At 37.9% G+C, this 22,175-nt stretch overlaps 1 protein-coding gene across 5 annotated transcripts in view; it reads right to left on the reverse strand.

Moving 5' to 3' along the window:
* The window catches only part of FHOD3 (formin homology 2 domain containing 3), a 3,141,544-nt gene that overhangs the window by 25,625 nt on the left and 3,093,744 nt on the right, over positions 1 to 22,175 (reverse strand). For all 5 annotated transcript variants that reach the window (XM_044064575.1, XM_044064578.1, XM_044064576.1 and 2 more), the window contains one exon: positions 15,481 to 15,642. In XM_044064575.1, coding sequence (XP_043920510.1) covers positions 15,481 to 15,642 — 162 coding nt within the window. The remainder of the gene's footprint in view (positions 1 to 15,480; positions 15,643 to 22,175) is intronic.

Consider the following 22,175-nt stretch of genomic DNA (forward strand, 5'->3'; position numbering starts at 1 on the left):
TTGAGTCACTGAAAAGTATTTTCTAAAGGTTAGGAAAAATATGAAATATTTTCCATACTGAAATTAATGAATTGAAAACACATTGCGGTACTTTTGTATTAGGAGGTCCTATGAAAACAGGTGTTAGAAAAAATGGTTCTAAACACGCTTGAGTAGTAATAACACAGCAAGAAATAAACTATGTATTGGTGGCACACTTGGCTAACTAAGATCTCGAGTTTAGGCAAGATCCTTTATATCGGGTTTCTCTGGTATTATACTGGGTACACATGGCTATTCTTATAATGACCTTTGGGTCAATAGCTCAGTAACCACCTATGAATCTTTATTAATATCAACATTATTTTAACATTGAGTCTAATATCTCATTAATGAACAGTACAAAGCAAGATGGCATCTGCAAGCTGAAAGGATATGGTACATTTCTAGTGAAAAACATTACTGTAGGGGGTACATGGTGTCAGTTACTAAAGAGTGTTTGCAGAAAGGTTTCAAAAAATCCATTAATTGCATTAATAAGTCAAAAGTAAATTGTGATAGTGTCATGTTAAGGAGACCTATGTAAGGAGAGGGTGTTGGAAAAAACTGCTATTAACACACAGGGGGATGATGAAAACAGAAAGAAATGTAAGTAGTTATTTGAAATATACTTTATTAGTATTAGTATTAAGATTATTCTAATTATGACACTAATTTCCCACGAAAAGTAGGTCATGTGTTAAGATGCACATCTTCACCTACATGTTGACAAGCTATGGTAGGTGCTGTTTGTAAAAATATCACTATAGGATGTATATGGCTTGTGTTGGTCTATGCAGATGGTGGGTTTCATATTGTTGTACAATAACTGTTAGTAGTAAAATATAAATCTATTACTACTGGTCAAAGGGCAGTACATCAGGCTAACCAGGATGGTTTCACAACCTGATGACTTTTTAAGAGAATGTGGGGTATTGAAGAACAAGTTAATTAAGAGAGGGTATCCTGAAAGCTTTAGCAGCAGTATAGCAGATGAAGTTATTACCAAGAGAGAACTTGGTAACTTTAGCCTTCTATTATTCTGTGGGTTGAGTGGGCCTTCACATAAGGAGAAATCTGACATATTTAGTAGGGCACTTATTTTGGCTTTCAATGAAGGTTTGGGTAATTTTTAATTTGGACATTGATGTCCATAATAAAATGGGCAAGAGGCCGCAGATTGTCTATAAAAAGGAAACTTCCCTGAAAGGGTTATTGGAAAGATGCAACATAAACCCAGATCAGGGTGGCAGTTACAGATGTGGTAGGTGCCCACAGTGCCCGTATATGACTGACACAAACAAAATTAAAATCAAGAATTATGGGTACGTCACTACATGTAGGAAGCATTATTGTTACTCCAAAGGAGTTGTTTATGTCGCATTATGTGATTCTTGCGACGCCTATTATGTAGGAAAAGCAATCAGGGCACTGAGACAAAGAATTTACTAGCATACATACGAGATTAAATATAAGAATGAAAACAATGCACTGTACAGGCACATCAGCCTTCACCCACTGCATGCTTTCAAATTTTTCATTGTCGACCAAGTTGATTTGGGTCCTCAGGGGTCCCTTGGATGAATTTTTAGAGTTCATGGAGCTTAAGTGGCAGATTAGAACAAATGCCTTTCAGGCTCCTGGACTCAATGACAGAGTCTCTATTAGTTCAGTACTTTAACTGAAATCTATGCTGTTTTTGTAATGTGCAAATATTTTTTTTATCAGGAATGTGCAATCTATGCTGTTTTTGTTATGTGCAAGCATTTTTTTATCAGCAGTATACCAAATATTTTAAAAATATTTTAAAAGTTTTTCTTATTGTTTATTTTTTGGAGGAAGTGATGTTTATTTTTTGGAGGAAGTGATGTTTTTCTTTTAACCAATGTGAGTTGGGGGTGGTTTATTTAAAGATGTGAGTGATGTTTTTCTTTTAACCAATGTGAGTTGGGAGTGGGTTATTTAAAGATGTGTTTTAGCAAACATGACTATTCTGATGAAGTCTTTCACCTTGACAAAAGCGCTAAATCAATAAAAAGTGTATTGGATTATTGGATTGTGTCCTCTGTGGTTCCTAGCTTCACTATTCATCTGTGGATTTATTTAGTTTTGGTCATTCTGTTTTTGAATTAAGGACCTGAGACCCTGATACCAGATTCTTCTCAGAGGTTAACGGTGTGATGAGAAGAATTTTTTGTTCTTCTGACCTTAAGTTACTAATGAGATCTTTGATTAGCAGTAATAGTGGGGATGTGTACATTAATCTCTTGAGCCTCTGAAGAGATGATGTGTCTATCAATATATGCATCTTGTCTTGCTAACCTAAGAAGAAAAGGGAAAGACTGAACCGCCTATGTTGTGAAGAGGCTGATATCTCTTTTGCCTCACTTCTGGAAGGCACTGACCAGGCATGACCTCCAATACTGTAGTTCAAGGAAAGGGTTGGAGAACTGGTTCAAACAAACTGTCAGCTCATTCACTTTCAAATAGACATAAAATACTGACAAAGTAATGTTCTAGACTACTACAGTCTACTGCGAGAAAAACATCACCATCCACCAATGAAGGACATATAACCATAGGTCTCCTTATTTGTTTAGGTACCGCACAATGGAATGGTCGCCTGACTGGATGAGAAGAGGACGTAAAAGCAACTTTGTCTTCAAGGCCATCAGGGCCAAAAAAACTAATCTTAATTATAATTAGTGAGTATGAAGTGCCTCCTCAAGGAGGAATAGACATCATGCATTTTACAGGAGCTTAGTTGAGCTCTCCAGCCAGCAAGTAAAGTATCCATCATCAGAACATCTGACAGTTGTGGTTGCAGGAAGGAAATACCAATGAGAAGATTGATGTGAAGTGTCCACCACTCCAGTTCTCACAGCCAAAACTCCAACACCAAATCATGGCTATAACAATGACATGGCTCTCAAGTAACTAAAATACAGAGACTACTTCAATTCTCACATCCCCAAATGTGCAAATGCCACCATGAATATTTTGAAAGATATTAAACCCAGAAGACACAGGATAGCCTTAATCCTGACACATTAAACTATGGCCAGAATGTCCTGGAACCTCTCCAAAGACAGAAAAAAAATGAAACTGGGTCGTCTGTGGTGCTGCACTGACAAATACAGACCTGTGAGCAGGAGTCAGAAAGGATACAATTACCAGGTTATGATAACCCCCACTGTGGAGATATTTACCAGGATTCCCTGTAAAAGACTAACTGGAGACAGGCACAAGGTAAGGTAGCACAAGGAAATGCTTCATTAACAAGGCTTCAGCCACAATGCACACCATCTGGATAATGACTCTGGATACTGAAGAAAGACCAAATGGCAACACTTAGCAATGGAAGTTATACCCACTTAGGAGAAATTAGGGGAATCGTCTTTGGGGTCCCTGGCCACTAATGTAGAAACAGTGTCCATCATATTAAATTACATCATCCAACCACCCAGTCTTAGAAAGGACATATACCCCTGGGGATGACAATACAAAACTGGACACAGCAGATGGGTAGACTGGAATTGCTAAGGTTGAGAATGGGCTGGAATTTGACCTTCATTTTTTAACCAAAATTTAGTGAGAGTAAAACCTAAAGCATTTTCTGAAAATGGAGCAGCCTTTACAATACCTTTAAGCCATATAATCTGGGCCTGTTTCAAGGGCAAAACAGGGGTCTACATTAGAACATTGAAGTTTCAGAACTTCAAATGTTCTAATATCGACCCCTATTCAGCGAACGCTGAAAATAGCGATGCTACAGAAAACCAAATTTTTTCCTAGGGAAAGAATTCTGTTGTCCGTTTCTGTCACTTTGCTATTTTCATCACTGTGGTGGAAAGTTATGGGTTGGGTTTAGGTAAGTGTGCAATTGGGCGCAGGTTAGGTGAGTTAGGGTTAGGGCACGGGTCAGGTAAGTGTGCGATTGTGTGGACGTGAGGGTTAGGATGGGTTAGGTGAGTTAGGGTTAGGGCGCGGGTCAGGTAAGTGTGCGATTGTGTAGAAGTGAGGGTTAGGGTGGGTTAGGTGAGTTAGGATTAGGGCGCGGGTCAGGTAAGTGTGCGATTGTGTGGACGTGAGGGTTAGGGCGGAGTAGGTGAGTTAGGGTTAGGGCACGGGTTAGGTGAGTGTGCGATAGTGACGGACCTTAGGGTTAGGGTTTGGGTTAAGGTAAGTGGATAGATAGTGGTGTATGTACAGTTTAATGTAGGGTTAGATGTAACATTTTAGGTGTATGTGTATGGATTGCTGTTTGGTGTGCTTGTGTTGTGTGTATGTGTTTAGGAACAGCAAATTTTTTCCCTAGGAAAAAATTTGCTGTTCTGCATGTTCGAGTTTTCAGCATTCACTGAATAGGGGTCGATATTAGAACATTCGAAGTTCTGAAACTTCGATGTTCTAATATAGACCCACAAAACTGAGATGGACTGATCTGCCAGTGGATCTCTTCCTGGAGGAGAACAAGTGACCTTCAGAATGTGACCAAAGGTGATCATGTATATAGCATACTGGTTCTTTATGATTATTCTTCAAACTGGGGTGAACTCAAAGAACTTCCACCATATTGGGGAGTCTCACACTGACCTCAGAACTTTGGTAGAACAGCCAGCTAGGTTTGCTCTTGAATTATTTACCCAGACATGGAAGGAACAATGCTGTGACACTTCAGAGCCTTTTTTGAGCAGCAAGGAAGCCTGTTTCTTTTTTTATGTTTGACACGGCTTTTGTGAGGAAGAATAGAAAGTAGAAGAAAGACAGGTCAAAAAGATTGTACACAGAGGTAAATGCCTGACTATTCCATAGGAAGCCTCAGCTAGGTGTTAATTTGGCCTGGCAAAAAACACTTTAAAGGTCATCCAGGATCTTAATTGTGAGCTCCTCATTAAGAGAGAACAGTCTCAACCACTCTATCTTGTAAAGCATGCACATGAGCCTACAGACCTAGCCAGAGCATTTTCCCAGTGAAAAGTACAGTATTTTCAGAATCTCCCCTCTCTAACCTAAAGGAACTCACCACCTATTCTAAGTTCAGAGCATATATCAAAGCATATTTACTTAAGCAAACCCATGCAAATGTTACAGATCTAGCCATATCACCTACATTCTACTAATTTCTCATTACTGCTCCAGTTTTTTCGCCTTATACTAAAATCTCATCGTCCTTGCAGGGCAAACTCCTTTTCATGTTTCTTTTTTTTCATCAATCCTGTAGGTTAGCTGATGCCTCAGTTAATTTGCATTGCAAATTGTACTGCTGTATTACAGTATTTTGATTATGTGTGCATATGTTACCTATATTCACATGCATTTGGTTTATATTTGTTGCACTCTGCAACTGGGGCTTGGCCTGCAGTTGCTCAACTTTGATTAGTGCTCTACAGTGGTAAGTAAGCAAACAAGCATACATCCATAAACAGGTAAGTAAGTAAGTAAATAAATAAATAACAAGTAATCTCCATGGTATCCCTGAAGTCTCAAATCAACCCACTAAAGTGTAGGGGGTTTCAAAAACAAAACTGTGTAAGAAACTTCACTATGTGGAAGATTTTCAGTCCATATATTTCTAGTTAATCACTGTATATTGATCAAATCAGACAATAGTAGTAGATGTAGTAAACCTAAACTTGTCTAAGTCAAAACAAAACAAAAAAAAAATAATAATAGAAAATATATAATTGTACAGCATTACTAAGTATTTGAAAGTAATCCAAGCAAGGCGGGCAGTCTGTTTCCAGTCGAAAATCCTTTATTAAGTACACAGACAAGTGATCCAATGTTTTACTATAATAGCATTAGTGAAGGGCTACAGGGTACTATATTAGAAAAAGTTAAAGTATCATTGTTTGATGAATGTCTTTTTAAAAAAACAGCTTTTGACAAAGGAATCTCTGTACATTTTGAAATTTAACACTTTACACCCATATCGGCTTAATGAAGAGTTAAATTGGAAATATCTTATTTAATTGACTGATTGTTTAATTATACTGAACACAGTATTTGAGGCAAGTTTTTGTAATGCTTTTACTCCTTGAAGGCTTTTGTGTTGAGCCGAGACGTTAGAGAAGAGTTTCTCAAGTTTTAAATAAATTCTGGTGGATTCACTGGCTGGTCGTTTTTCTTCCTTTTTCGTGTTGGTGGTTTTTATATTTTTCCTAAATCTCTCTAATACTCTGCTTTCCCTGTCATTTAGGTAAGGGATGTCTAATTAGCCCCTTAGGTATACCCTTTGTTTATTTAGTAGAGACTAATAAGGGGTCAACCTTGGGATATTTGTAAAAGTACTTGTGAGATTCAAGCACTCTGTAAAATCTGGAACAAAAAAAAAAAATGGAACACTTGGAGCAGATGGGTCCTTTGTCTCTTATACATGGTTCATTACCTATCCCTCATGATGATAGTATTATGTCTACACACAACGGTGCAATGTTAACTTGTCAAGGTTTTAATATTTTCAACTATATGGACACTAGTATTACTAAAACTCATTTATGTTTTAGAAAAGGATTTAAGTTTGTTCCTTATTTTAAAATGGCCTTGGCAGACTCAGTTATCAAACTCAAACTTTTTATGAGGAAGTTCAATTTTGAACTTTTTTTCACAAAACCAGGCTATTGTTAATACCTCTTCTTCTGCCTCTACTTGTTCATTTAAGAAAAAAAGTACTTGTAATCCCCCACTCAATCCTTTAGTGGCTCTTTGAAACATCTTGTGAAAAAGATTTGCACAAGTTGCATAATGTTAATTCCTTCAATTATTACAACCTTTGTAAAGAAGAAAGGAATTTATAGTCAACCTAAGGAATGACAGTTCTTTGAGAATTATGAAACCTGACAAGGGAGGGGGTATAGTTATAGATGACAAAATTGATTAGTCATACATTTAATTTGCTACAGAACACTAATAAGTATGAGACCATTTCCAGGAACAACATTTTTGCTGTGTACAAAAAATAGATTTTTTCTTAGAAGATTCCTTAGCACAGGGTGTGATAACCTTGGAAAATTTTCAGTTTTTTGGTGAACAAGAATCCCTTTACACCAACAATATTTGAAATACCCAAGGTCCATAAGGATATCACATCACCACCTTATTGCTTAATTGTTGCAGAAAACAATTCCAAAATTTACCCCTTGGCAATTTTAATTGACAGAATATTAAAACAATGTTCGGTCGAACACATTTAAAGGATTCCTGTGATTTTCTTACCAAGGTCAAACCACATTCTTTTAGTAATGCTTGTAGTTTTTCTACTGTAGATGCAGTTTATCTTTTTACCTGCATCCTCCATTGTTTAGGTCTTGAATTATTCCATTCAGCAATTATTGGGTTGACTAACCTGGACGATTGCTTTAGTAACTTTATTATGGATACCATGGAATTAATTTTATGCAACAACTTTATAGTTGTTGAGAGGGAATTCTACTGTCAAGTTAAAGGTGCTGCTATGGGAGCCATTTGTGCACCCATCTATGCAAACTTAGTTATGTATAGCTGGGAGAAGAAGTACATTCTGAGCTCTGTTTACCAAAATCGCTGGCAGCTTTAGTTACGGTACACTTAATTTCATATATCACTAACACAACCCCTTTTCTTAAATTTATGCATAAACACTCAAGGATTCCACTGACAATTTAGATGCTACTATTTTACGGATGAATTGAATAGGCAATTTGGCTCTAATATTTACAGGAAACCTACTTTCTCCAACTGTTATCTTGAATACAGCAGCGGTCATCAATTTCATGAAAGAAAAGTATTTATAAAGATCAACTGGCGAGGTTATCAAGGATGTGATCCGACTTTGACTTCATAGATGAGGTGGACAACATAACATTTATGTTTTAGAGAGGATAGCCTGCTAGTCTACTGTCCAGCTTATGTACCGAAGTTTTGAACTATTGGAACACAAAATTTAAACCATTACTAGGGAATGACTGTGATTAGTCACCACCTACCAACATTCAAAACCCATCTATTAATTAAAAAAAAAACTTTACTCCAGCTCCTTCGTGGTCACATTTGGCCCTTTTTCCAAGGACATGAAAAGTACCATTACAAAACACTGGAAAACTTTAAGGCGGATGAAAATGTTTATAAAATCTTGGGGGGATGTCCTAATTTTATTTACAAAATTGGCAGGGACCTTAAGACTCTTTTTGAACACCTACAAATACTATTAAGTCGACTAAGGGCACTAGGAAGTGTGGTGCTTCTAATCAGTGTAACAGTGTCCTTGAACAAGAACAAATCACATTGGATCCCCCCCTTGTAAAATTTACCTAGGTGAAGGTAATTGTGCATCCAAAGGAGTGGTTTATATTGCATTATGCAGTGAATGTCCATGCCTTTACGTAGCACAACCAAAAGACAATTTTGGAAAAGAATTTATGAACACATTTATGCTATTTCCAATGGTAACACCACAAATTCACTATTTAAACACATTTTGAATTGTCCCACTTTTTCTAAATTCCATTTTGGCATCTTGCAACTAGTGCCAAATAACACCCGGGGTGGTTCTTGGAAAAATAAGTTAGAATTTAGATAATTAATCTGGCAACTAAGACTTAATGCTTCTGCACAAAAATGATTGAATGAGCACATTCTATTACCCCTGTACTTAAACTTAGAACTGCCAATTTATAATTTATAATATATATTTTATTCAATTATTTTTATTTACATCTGACTATTATAGTCACTAATAAAAACAGATTTATATGTATTTGTATTACAAATTACTCAAATTCATTGTTCTCAAAGTTTGTTTTTTAATGATTTTAATGTTTGCTTTTTACTGTGCTTGGTTACATTGACTCTTTAAAAAGTTTTTACTTTCATGGATTGTAGAATCAATTGGAGTCACACGTGCTTCTGATTTGTTATATAAACACTTGGATGTATGTCACTAGCAGTTCTGAAGAAGTCCAGTACTTTAGGGACAAAAGTGCTTACCTGTTACATTTTATTATACTACTTTATTTTTTCTGGAGATCTTTTGGGTTTGTGATTAAATGTTTAATATTTTTACATCTGATTTCTTGACTGTGATTTTTACACCTGGATCCTTTTGGATTCTGATACCCTTGAAGGGCTAAGTCATCCGGCACTACCTGAGCCTTTTTACTTGGTTACTCTGTAAAACCTATCTGGCTTGCTAGGAGCAGGTGCTAAAGAATCAAGATGTAAAGCAATGTTTTCAGAGACATCATCCAGTACTACATGTACAGGAGGGATAGCCAGTAGCCTTGCAGAAGTCCACCTCAGCAGTTCTCTATAATTAGTCTGAGCTTGTGAGAATGTTTGCTTTCCCAAATGAAAGTCTCTTTCATTCTATGAAGGGTATCCCCAAAAGAAAGATCATCTGGGGGGAGGTAGAAGACAGAGTGCCATCTGAGTTTGTATCTGGATAAGTTTTTGGTGGAATCCCAGAAGAGGACAACTCCTCCTCATTTTTGAGCTTGAGGAATCTGAATCTTCTTGAAAGGCCACCTCCCTGCTTGTTTTAGATGGGGAGACTTCAGGAGCATAAGTGTGGGAGGCTCCCTGGATTTCATGAAAGCATTAATTCCTCTGCTATTTTTAGGAGGTCAGCCTGGAAAAAGTGGCTGAAGGTGTAGACGAGGAAAAGGAAATGGTTTGCTTCAACTTAGATGTCTGTTTAGAAGGGATGACCTTAGGTTGTGGTCGTCTGACTATAATTTCTATAATGGTAGGGTAGTGAGGTAGACAGGTTGTCTACCTTGAGACCAACAATTTCAGTGTTGAAAGTTTAGGCCTGCTGAGTGACCTCTGATCAGACAATGTCTGTGTCATGGTAAAAGTGACAGGTAGGCCGGAAACCATGGTGGCCTTCCAAGGGGTTGTGCCAGAGGGTTTGGATCTAGGAGTTGCTGGACCAGGGGGCTGCAAAGGTGCCTCACCTGTGTCATTGGTCACTAAGAGACTAGAGTTGGAGTTTTATTAGAAACATCTGACAACTTAATTTTTTTTTTGTCTTTCTGTTTCTTTAGAATGATGCTAACAGAAGCCGATATTGGCAGACACCGGGTGGTAACAGTGGGTTGTGATGCCAGCAGGTGAAGCAAAGCAGTGGACTCCATAAGGGTGGCTAATTCCTCAGCCTGTGTGAGGATTTACTGTCAGGTCAATTAGAGATGTCATGTTGATGCCCCAAGCAGAATGGACATATGAGTGCAATCTTTATGCACAATTTGGTTCCCACACTTCAAACAATTGTTGAATTTTTTTAAACAATAAATTAATACAGGAAAATCCCTAACAGGGTAATTATCTTAGTGGAAGAAGGAGACACTCTAGAAAAATGAAATGACTGATGGATTATGAGCATTCTGAACACATGAGAAGCATACCAGACTGCATGCCTAGGAAGAACTAACAATAGCACTGACAGGCACCCTTCTTATACCCTGACATCCAGATGTCAGTCTTTGGACATCTGCTGCCTAGAGATGATGCAAAGACTCTGAAAATCAGGCCGGTCACAGGCTTCTGCATGGCAGGAAGATCCAAGAATCAGTATTGCAACACTGATATAATGAACATCAGTTGTGACTCTCCATTAACTCAACAGAATTATTATCTCATTGAGAGGGGGAGAATGAGGGACTACAACTACCTTACTGAGTGTTTTTTTTCTGGGACAATACATTAAAGTATAAATGTAATTGGTTACTGTGTGTAACAGAGAGGGCATAAAACTCCAATACAAAATATTGCTAAGATTTCAGTCAAGACTTAATTGTTGTGTGGCTGGCTATCTAGCAAAGAGAGATACAGTCCTGACTACAACCCAGGCAACCCAAGATAGGAAATATCTCAGGTCCTGAAAGAGCCAGGCAGGGTATGATGTGAGTGAGCTACTTATGAAAGGTCACCTATTCTAGGTTGGAAGTTGTTGGTCCTTGTCAGACAAGCAGCTTCTGTACAAGTGGAAGATTGCACATGACCAGTGTTCATAGGATAGGACAAGGGGACTTGGGCATAACCCTCATGGGGTACATGTGTCCATATGTAGCAGCATGCATGCCACAGGTGGGTGGCATAGAATGCCCATGCAGTGGAATGGGGTGATGAACAGGATCAAATTAGAAACAACTCTTATGGCTGTCTGTATGATGGCCACAGCATGGATTGTTACCACCCCAGTGACAAGGAGAAAATCGGCATTTGCATATGCTTAGTAGTCAGCAGTCATAGGCGCCAAAAATAAAATGATACAGAAAACAAAAACTAGCAAGCTGTACATCAAAGAAGCTGAACAGCATATAATGTTGTAGAATGTGAAAACATACTATGTCACATGTTTTTACAAATGGCTGAGTAGGGATCATTTTAGGGGAGGAAAATACAGTGTAAAAAAAGGGAATGCTGCATGTACCGCACAGCTGTCCTTTAATGTTAGTAGTTAAGAAGAGGGAAGATGTGCGAATTGGAGTTCTGTGTGCAGGAGATATGCAATGTGGGTAAGTACAGTGAGTTTTAGGACTGGCAGACATGCTTTAGCTCTGTGAATGTACTATCTTCTGTCAGAATATTTTATTACTGCAACAAGTGTGCAGTCACTGGTGCCGCCGCATACATTACTGTGAAATAAATCACTTTGTGCATAGAAACAAGCCAGATTTTTAATGTAAAAATCAGTGGTGCATGTACTATGCTTTTATTTTAAGTTACAAATTTTGTTAAATGACTTTTCCAAATGCCAGGCTAGCTGACAGGCTTTTTAGCTTAAGGCTGTCAATTTAGTTAACCTGACTTTAGCAAAGAACACCTTCAAAAAACAATACTATGATCGACCAACATTTGAAGCATTATCAGATGACCATAAAAGGAAATTTCATTATAAGTATTGATGTATGTCAAATAACACTGATTTCAAGGATGTCATAGGTTCATAGGTGTGTACTAGGCTAATAGCCCTGGAGCCTTTACAACCCTAGCCCATAGGATTACCCTGGCATCATGCCACCCGACCTTAGTTCCCAGTGCCTCTGTCGAGTAAAGCCACTGGAGTGATCCCTGTTTGACATGTATGGGAAGTCTATTCCAGAGCATGGGCAGTCTCTGGATTATGAACCTGTCCCTCCAGCATGTTCTGTTGATTGTGGTAATGAGGTTGAGGTCCTTTGGAGTGGTGTGATGGGACTGGGATTTCTTTAGATGTAGCATTTCTAACAGACCTGGGTCAGACATGGCTTTCTAAGTCAAGCAGAGATCACCTCTAAGTAGGCGATATGAGACAGAGAACAGTTGGAGTTTTTTTGAGTCTGTCCATATAGGACAATTGTTTAAGGCCTTTTACTCCTACAGGGACAATGTTATATCAGTTCAAAAAATTGCTGTGGTCAAGATGTTTACAAAAGAAGAAATAAGAATGAAAAAAAAAAACTGAAGAATGTAAGGAAAACTAACAGCAACAAAAATAATACAATCATGCTTGGTTGTGGGTAATGGAAGATGAGTCAGGGCAGAAGGTGGTAGTCCAAGCCATTTAACATATGAGCATGAAAAACCGCAAACAAGCTCAACGAGGTATACGCTTCTGTGACAAAGACAATAACCTCTACAGGACAGAAGACACAAAGGGAAACAGAAATGCATAGTAAAATATGAAAGATTAGCAAAGATTTATTTATCATCAGAAATGGCGGCCTGATAATCCCTACTTTAACAAAATATCGATCTATCTACCTATATGTATAGATACATAGGCATACATTAACATATAATGTTTGTATTTCTTTGTGTGTGTGTGTGTGTGTGTGTGTGTGTGTGTGTGTGTGTGTGTGTGTGTGTGTGTGTGTGTGTGTGTGTGTGTGTGTGTGTGTGTGTGTGTGTGTGTGTGTGTGTGTGTGTGTGTGTGTGTGTGTGTGTGTGTGTGTGTGTGCGTGTGTGTGTATGTGCTTGGATACATCCACTCATACAGACTTGTAAAAACTAGTGTAGCCATATAGGAGAATGACAGAGGATGGCAAGGGTCATGAGATAGACCTAAAAGACACTTTTTGGAGTGGTAGTATAAATATAAGCCATACAGATACAGTGCTAGAAATGAGACAGAAGGAGCTAACATTGCACCTGCAGTGACAGTAGGTGATACTACACCTGAAATCCTGAGAGCAAGGATTATTTCTGCAGAAGGCTCACTGCTTTTTGTTGTTTCAGAAGGTTGTAAGTAGGACATTTTATGATAATAATGAAGAATATATTGGTAGAAGCTGTGCATTTGCAATGTAAAGTCAAAGGCAGACACAGGAAATGAAAAAAGCATCCGTATTCTTGACAAGACACATTTCTGAGTTCAAGTCATAAACACTGCTAACACATTATCTGATGAGCAAGGATGCAATTCTTGTTTGTCTAAATGCAAGACAGTAATAGACAGTAGCAAAAAAAGAAAAAGAACACAATTGTCTTTAACCTCATTAGGAATGCACAGATCATAACATTAAGGGAAATTAGGCACCTTGATAACAGAGTCCAGCCAAAAACATGCACATATGCAAAGGAGGCTGTCGGAAGACAGGTTAGGTCAAGGAATGGACATTGCACTTTGAAAAAAAAACATGTTAATGCAATAAGAAAGTCATTGCACAGGGCAGCAGGATAGTGTATTGTCTGGCTAAGGGACTGAATTTCTCACTTACTAAGGACGTCTTGGTAAGACAGCATCTGAGGTTCTCTTTCCAGTTTGGATGGACGCACAGAGGAAAGAAAAATCAGGTTGACAGAACTCATGGACTGATCGTTCTTTGAAAGGAAAGGAAATGATAAAATGAGTAGGATTTATGGAAAGGTTCAACATACCTGGCTACACACACACTGGAAGACAGAAGAGAAGAGCAGATACAATCTGGACAAATAACATTTGGGGGGGGGGGGTGCAATAAGATAAGCAGTTGAAAACTAAAATCAATCTATTAGCAAAACTGACCTAAGGAAACCGTATTTCACAGAAGAGGGTATGCAAAATGACAGTGCCATAAGCAGTGGTGGAATGCAGGCTGTCACTTGTGCTCAAAGATGCCTCAAGTACATAGAACAATTAATGGAATAACAATTAGGGATGCTGTACAGGAATTAGAAGCAACCTTCAGGTGGATTTGACAGTCTCTGCGCTTTCTTTCATCATCATCTTTACATATTTGCATGTAATTGGGTAATATAACATCTGATATAATAGGATACTAAGCAGATCAACTAAACTAGTACCTCTTTGGACAGAAACATAAGTAGGATACATGGCACCTTTAGACAGATAGATAGATAGATAGAAAGATAGATAGATAGATAGATAGATAGATAGATAGATAGATAGATAGATAGATAGATAGATAGATAAGCAGACAGATAGATATATGCATGCTTCATATACCTTCTCACTTCCACATACCTGCAAATACATTTCATCCTCTGGGCTGAAGCCTGAACAGTAACAATACAATGTAATTATTACAGTGTACTTTATAACCGTATCTTTTGTCTGGTATTTCTTTCAAACAGTAATTCAGTTTTTCAGCTCAGTGCTTTGGTATTAGCATTCCATAACTCTACTTCTCCCATAATCACTTACCTATATGTAAAAAATATATGAGGGCCATCAGATCCCACACAGTCAGCTAAATGTCTACTATTCTGCTGCTTTTTTGACATTTTCTTCATTTCTTTCAGAGAAATGACATTAGCCCAACAGACTAAGTGTTGTGTTCATAGTATGTACTGTGTTCATATTATATACTGTGTGCATATTATGTACTGTGTTCATATTATATACTGTGTGCATATTTTGTACTGTGTTCATATTATATAATGTGTTCATATTATGTACTGTGTTCATATTATATACTGTGTTCATATTATGTACTGTGTTCATATTATGTACTGTGTTCATATTATATACTGTGTTCATATTATGTACTGTGTTCATATTATGTACTGTGTTCATATTATATACTGTGTTCATATTATGTACTGTGTTCATATTATGTACTGTGTTCATATTATATACTGTGTTCATATTATGTACTGTGTTCATATTATATACTGTGTTCGTTCATATTATATACTGTGTTCATATTATGTACTGTGTTCATATTATATACTGTGTTCATATTATGTACTTTGTTCATATTATATACTGTGTTCATATTATGTACTGTGTTCATATTATGTACTGTGTTCATATTATATACTGTGTTCATATTATGTACTGTGTTCATATTATATACTGTGTTCATATTATATACTGTGTTCATATTATGTACTGTGTTCATATTATATACTGTGTTCATATTATATACCGTGTTCATATTTCCTTCCAGCTACCTTTCTTAAAACTATAGACATCTATGCAAAAAGGTTCCATATATAAGACACAAGTTACTGTCTTAAAACTGAAAAATCTAAAAGCTATTAATAAATACATACAAGACTTCCTATTTGCTCGTGATCGCTTCCTTTCTCTAGGCACAGTTCGCTGACTTGGCACTTGTGTTGCAGATTTCACAATACGATCCATGATTTCATCGGCTGTATCATCTGTTGCATTGGGTGAGTCTTCATTACCAGCTGTCCATGAACCAATACGACCTGTCGAGTTGTACACAATCATACAAGCTTAGTTTTCCAAACATGTTTTAACAAGCTGAAGGCTATTATGTTGTATCAATTAACAGTGTTCTTGCAAACAGATATGCAACAACCTTTATCTGGAAACATCTCTACAGGAAAACGCTAGCATTGTTCCCCTAATCATTTTCTGGTTGTTGGACTTTAGTAAGACAATCTGTTGTGTGTATATACGGTTTCACTTCAGAATGTCGAGCTACTGAACACTCAAACTTCATATGGTCGAGACCATACAATCGCGTTTTCAGAAACTCGAAATTGTGAAGTTTTGAAAAAAAAATACTTTAATTTAGTTGAAAATAAGTTTTTTGCAGGGGGGCAAATTCCCCTGCACCCTCCCTACTTAAATATACTATCTCCATGATCACATTATACAGAGGAATTGGAAAATCTCCCATTCTGCGCTTCTGCATACAGTGCGGAATGGGAGATTTCCCTTTTCCCCACTGTAGCCCGATCTCGGAGTTGGTATATTTAAATAGGGTATGTGGGGGGTGTAAGGGGAACGCATCCCCCCTGCAGAAACAATGTCTTTGACTTTTCTTTTAATTTTATTTCACTTCACAATTTCGAGTTTCTGAAAACTCGATCATATGGTCAGTAACTCGACATTATGAAGCGAAACCGTATATACAAACTTTTAATGTGATCCAGACTATTTAAAAGATTCAAATGATACCCCTCCCCCACCCCCTCCTCAACTTCTTTCTCTCACATCTAAAACCTGAAGGAAAATGCACAAAGGATGCAAGAGAATATAATATACAAGGACAGACACACAGACAGACGTTTCAAATCATCAGCATAACTTGTTTTCATAAGGGGCAGAGCCACTAAAACCAGAGATGGAGCAACTGGTTTAGATTAAGACCAGAACCACTAAAAGTCTGCATCCCTCTGTCTGTTTCTCATTCACTAAATATAAATATGTATTTTTATTTATACTGCACATGCACACATTATACATAAAATCAGGGAATTCGTAACATTCTGGCTGTTAAACTGAAGACTACAAGTGATTAGAGATAACTTGCTGGGAGGGTGCAGGGGAACGTGCCCCCCTGCAAATCACCTATTTTCACATAGTAGTAGAAAAGGGACATGAAGAATCTGGATGTAAACTTATATGCCCTCAGAAACTGCATTTAGTACCCAAAGTGACTGACATGTTTACTGCTGTAAACTGAAAAATACTGAAACTTTTTAATGATGTTTGTGACTCTGTTAAAAAAAATTAAATCATCAAAGCATTTCTGAGGGTTTTCAGACCTTGGAATCACTAAAATTACCATTTTTTTCTGCAGAAGGTCAGTGGACTGAGGCAATCTAAGCCATGCATGGGTCATTCTCTGTTGTATGTAGATATGTCTTTGTATTTTTCTTGATATCTGTTAGTGACATGCTGGTCTAAATGAAGCATTACTGCTCAGTTTTTCAGGGTGAACCAGACTAAGATACAGGCATTTTCTAAAAAGCTGGAGTATATGAAAAAGAGTTGAAATAGATGAAAAAAATGTAAACTGCATTAGACTCAAAGTCATCCTGGCAACCAGTTTGGAAAACATTGTGTTTCTGCACTGTAGAAGAACAAAGTGATGGCAAAGCATGGAATATAAGGAGGTAGAGGAATGAGAGACATGTATTCACCATAATGACCGATATAGGTGATCAGTGTCTATCCTCTTCAAGAAGCAAGACCTAGTCACAGGCTCAAGTCGCTCGGCAAAGAGACATTACTCAGGCCTCCACCTCCTCTCTCAGCTCAGAATTTCATCAGCATGCAAATTATACCTTTGGTTTTGGCGTCACACTCTGAATTTGTCTCACATCTCTCAATTGTACAGATTTTTGCAGAATGTGCAGATTTTGACCTCATATTTTTTTTGTCCGTTTTTCATAACTGTGGTTTTCTGGAAAATCATTAAAGACTGAAGTTAGAAAATAATGACAGACATTTCATTCTCAAACTTCAAGTCCTTTAGAAAATTCTTGCTAATGAAAACCCTTTGTGTGCTTAATAAATGATTTTCAACTGGAAACAGACCTTGCTTGGATTACTTCTGAATACCCACTACAGTTAATAATTATGTGTAATGTTAATAATATTTCAATATAAGTTTTTATTTTTTTGATTTAAAAAGTTTTTAAGTTCACTACTTCTGCTATCATTTTCTGCTTTTTTTTCTGCTTTTTATTATTTAGTGATTAACTAGACATACAGGAATTGAAAAACACTTCCACACAGAGAAGTTTCTTACACTGTTTTGGACCCACTACACTTGTATAGTGGGTTGTTTGAGACTTAGGAAATACCACGGACATTACTTGTTTCTGAAGAGCAATATTTTAAAACTGTCCCTACTTCTGGACCTTTGTCCATACTTCTTGCTTTAAGAGGTTGAGCGGTATGCTGTGGACACCACTTTTTACCTTCCATTACCATGCAACATTCTCCATGATGCACCTGTTCTATGGTGGTGGTGGGGGGAGCATTGTCCAGGCAGAATGGTTCAAGGTGTTTGGTTGCCAGCACAGAACAACTTGCATGTAATCATGGTGGTGGTGACAATGGTAGCATTCTCCCATAAGGTGGCACTGCCATGCACACACACACGAACACACACATGTGCACCCAGGTGCCTACACCAACACACACACACACACACACACACACACACACACACACACACACACACACACACACACAACCAATTTGGCTGCATGGTACATAAAATAGGGTGGTACTTATTCATATTCCATTGGCTGAGAGGTCATAAGGGTTTTGGAGTGGTCCTTATTTTCAACCACTTTCTCATAGCAGCTCATATTCCTGGTAGAGCCCAACATCTGCTGCAAAGGCTTTTTCACTCTTGTCTTATGGGACATGACTGTCTCTCAGCTCAACAGCAGACTGCAGCCTTTCTCATCACTGCCAGCATATGTGGTGTTACTTTTCTGCATCCACGACCAACACCAAATTGAACTTCTTTTTCCAGATACAACATCGGAGAAATGCACCGGGGATGCTATGGTCCACTGGTGGACCTTAGGTCGCCTTTACGCATTTCTTCCCTACCCTCGAATTACCAAGTTCTTTGAGAAAGAGATTCTTCCCAATGCCAGTATCATTCTATCCTACCCTTTTTGGCCCTGTCAGGGCTGGATTCCAATTGATGCCTCCTCTTCTTGAGAGATCTCTGTGTCTGAATGCATCTATAACCCTTCTCTTTAACATGTATCCAACAAGCCTCAGCCAGACATCTTGTCCCTTCATCTGCCTGCATGGTTTCACCACTTTTGCTAAAGGAGAGGGACGCTTCCTTCCCTTCTAGTGTATCCAGAACATTCATTTTGCCAACAGACAAACTACTAGGAAGACATATAAAGTAATATGTGGATTAATTTTGTGATTTGGACTGTTCTAGGGGCAGGACCTCTTCTTGGTGTTTATTTTAGCTTTCTTAGACTATGTAGCACTCATCTTTGACAGCAGTCTGAGTTTTTTGTCTATTATAATCCATCTATCAGCCATATCTAACCGACATTAGAGAGTGCAGGTCAGTTTTTGCTTTTACATAACTTTTATAAAACCTTTCTTAAAATGACTTTTCAGCTTTGACTTCACTTTAATGATTCTGACTCACTTTGAAATTTAAATTGTGTTATGGAAAAAAGTGAATCTTCCACCATTTGCAATCTCAGTAAATATTAATTTCTCCTTGTGGAAGATTGTTTTATAGTGACAATAACTTCAACAAGAAAAACATTATGAAATTCAGGCTTTGTGCATAACCCCCCCCCACTAGGTAATCCATAAAGTCCACTCTGGCAAATCCTATACTTATAACAAATGTACCTAATAAAGCCAATTGAAACCAAAGTATTAATTTGCCTATATTCTTTCCAGGATACTCAAATAATGGGGAGTACCACCTGCACACCTCAGATGTTCATAGGCAGCTCTATTTTTTATTTTGATAGAATAAAACTTAAGATAAATGCTACCCAGTTTTTCAACCCTATCTGGATGGTTATCAAGTTATACAAAGTTTTACTACAAAAATATACTATGTCTTTGCCTGTCAAACCTACTGCTCACCCTACCAGAGTATTAGTACCTTTACAAGTCTTCTTTAAGAATGCCTCATTTGATAACACTTGTGCAGCTTGGACTTGATATTTTCTGTGTATTTCACAATACACTAAGATGAACAATATTTCCTAGTATAGGTCTTCCTTCAGGACTGCCATTATCTGTAGGATCCTTTCTTAAAGCCACCCAGGAGGATGGGTTAGGGGGTCTGACCTGCTGGTTGGAAATGATGGACAAGAACACCTCAGGTATGAGATAATTACTTAACATATCTGTGTCCATCCTCTTCACTATAAAAACCCTTCATCCACCCTCCCAGCGACTGAGTTATGAGGGAGAATTATGTAGCAGTCATATATGCATTAGTATGCAGTATCAGTAGGTTACAACTACTCTCTTGCAAGCAGCACCTCTGATTTGGAAGGTGTAGATTAATAGACTGGTTGGAAGAATAGGAGGTTTCTGCAAAACGTTGCACTCCTGAGCTGACCTGAGCTGGTCGCTAAGTCCTGATCATTGAAGAAGAAGTATGAGATCACTTCAGACTGAGCTATTACATAACTACGCACCTGGCAATGTTCTTGTCCACAGACTTAGCAGCAGAGTTTGGCACCCAGGCAACATCACCATTTGGCACCCCTTGCTCCCTATAAACAACCAGGATGATGATGATGGCTTACCGTCAACTTAGTGTTTTTTAAATGTAGCAATGAGTTATTATATATATCAACCTACTAACTCATGCTCCTCAAAGTACATATTTGTGCCAGCTTGAGAAGAAATTGAAATGAGCACTTTGGAAAATGCAGCCATGCACCCTTACAGCAGAAACATTTGCCCCGATATTGGTTTCTGCTTCAGCACTTCAGCCTAGGAATCAGGGCAATCAGTGTGTTGCGAACATATGACAGCTAAAAAAAAGAGTCTGATAATCACTGCTCTGCCATACTGAAAACAAGAACAAAGTATGTATAATTAATCCTTCCATTGCTCATGGAAACAGATCAAATATTTTTCGTATTCAGTCAGGAGACAGGTTTATGACACATATACATATGGAATACCACAAGAACTTTGTAGTAAACTCTGCCCATCATTTTGCCTTAGATGCCTCAGAGTATGGATTATTTTCATAAGCTTTTTGTATTTACAGGTGTCTGCCATAATGTTATACCTGTAAAAAGGTTTGATGAAACAGTCACATACTTTTACATAGTTATATATTTTAAACAGTTTAGCTCAGACTAATATGTGTATTATTAATGTATGCTTGTCTGCAAGTTTTTATCCATCTCTGCTTCAGAATACTAATTAAGAGCTCCAGTACAACCTTTTCTGAAATAATGCTAATGCTTTTCTTTATGAATATCAAACTCTGTCCCACATTCATGTACACTCAATTTCCTTTCTTATATACATTTATCATCTTTAAGCTTTCTGAAGAAATTATTCTAAGTGTTAATCCATGTTTGCTGTTGAAGCTACTTCATTCCCCTGGTATGTATTCTTTTACAGGAATTTGTGCATCCAGCCATGCTCTAAACTGCTTCTTCTGATTAGAGACATAGTGGAAATAAAATGAGAGGGGCGAGCTAGACTGCCCTATCACAAGCAATAGTTCACAGCTCATCCTATAGGATTCCTATGAATTCTTAAGTAAGCTAAGTGATATAACCTTTCCAGAATGCCCCAAGTCTGCCATAGAGCCTCCTCCTCACTGTACTGTGCCAGGTAAACATTCACTAGGAGGCACATAGGTGGCATAAACACCAGATTTTCAAACTGCCACAACTGGCTGCTTTTAACTCTGAGGAACAAGGGTTCTACTCTGAGATTCTGCCAGACTGATGAGTTCTTCACTGTCATGGACAGTGTAAATCCAGCACCCCTGAGAAAGAACCTTTTAGTCAATTGCCAAAGTTCATGACCACTAGTGAAAATGGAGAGACAGACAGATGAGTAAAGTAAGAGCTTTGTTGTTTGACTTCACATTTAGTGCACTAAAATCTGACTCACTATACCTGCATTACTGCACATAACTGCACCCAGTGACTGGTCAAGCTCCCTATCCCTTTTAGTCTTCAACAAGACCTGGAAATATATAAGTTCCTTCATTTGAGGGGGAGATGCCCTCTCTCATGACCTCTGATTTGGACATTCAAATATGTATCACAGCCACTTCACATTACATATTAAACCCCTCCTGTGCATGTCACAGACAACAGTCAATTGTACCGAGGAGTGGGGGTGGGGGGGGGGGTGCTTAAAAACAATAAAGATGTGTAACCTTCACACTTTCAAACTGGGAATTGTCCAGACCTAGACTATCTGTCCATGGAAATCACAAATGGAAGGACACAAGACACTTTTATGTCCCGGTGCAGATGTATCTGATTTAACA

This window comes from Protopterus annectens, chromosome 3.part0 (assembly GCF_019279795.1).
Source record: "Protopterus annectens isolate FY-2018-M chromosome 3.part0, PAN1.0, whole genome shotgun sequence".
NCBI classification, from domain to species: Eukaryota; Metazoa; Chordata; order Ceratodontiformes; family Protopteridae; genus Protopterus; species Protopterus annectens.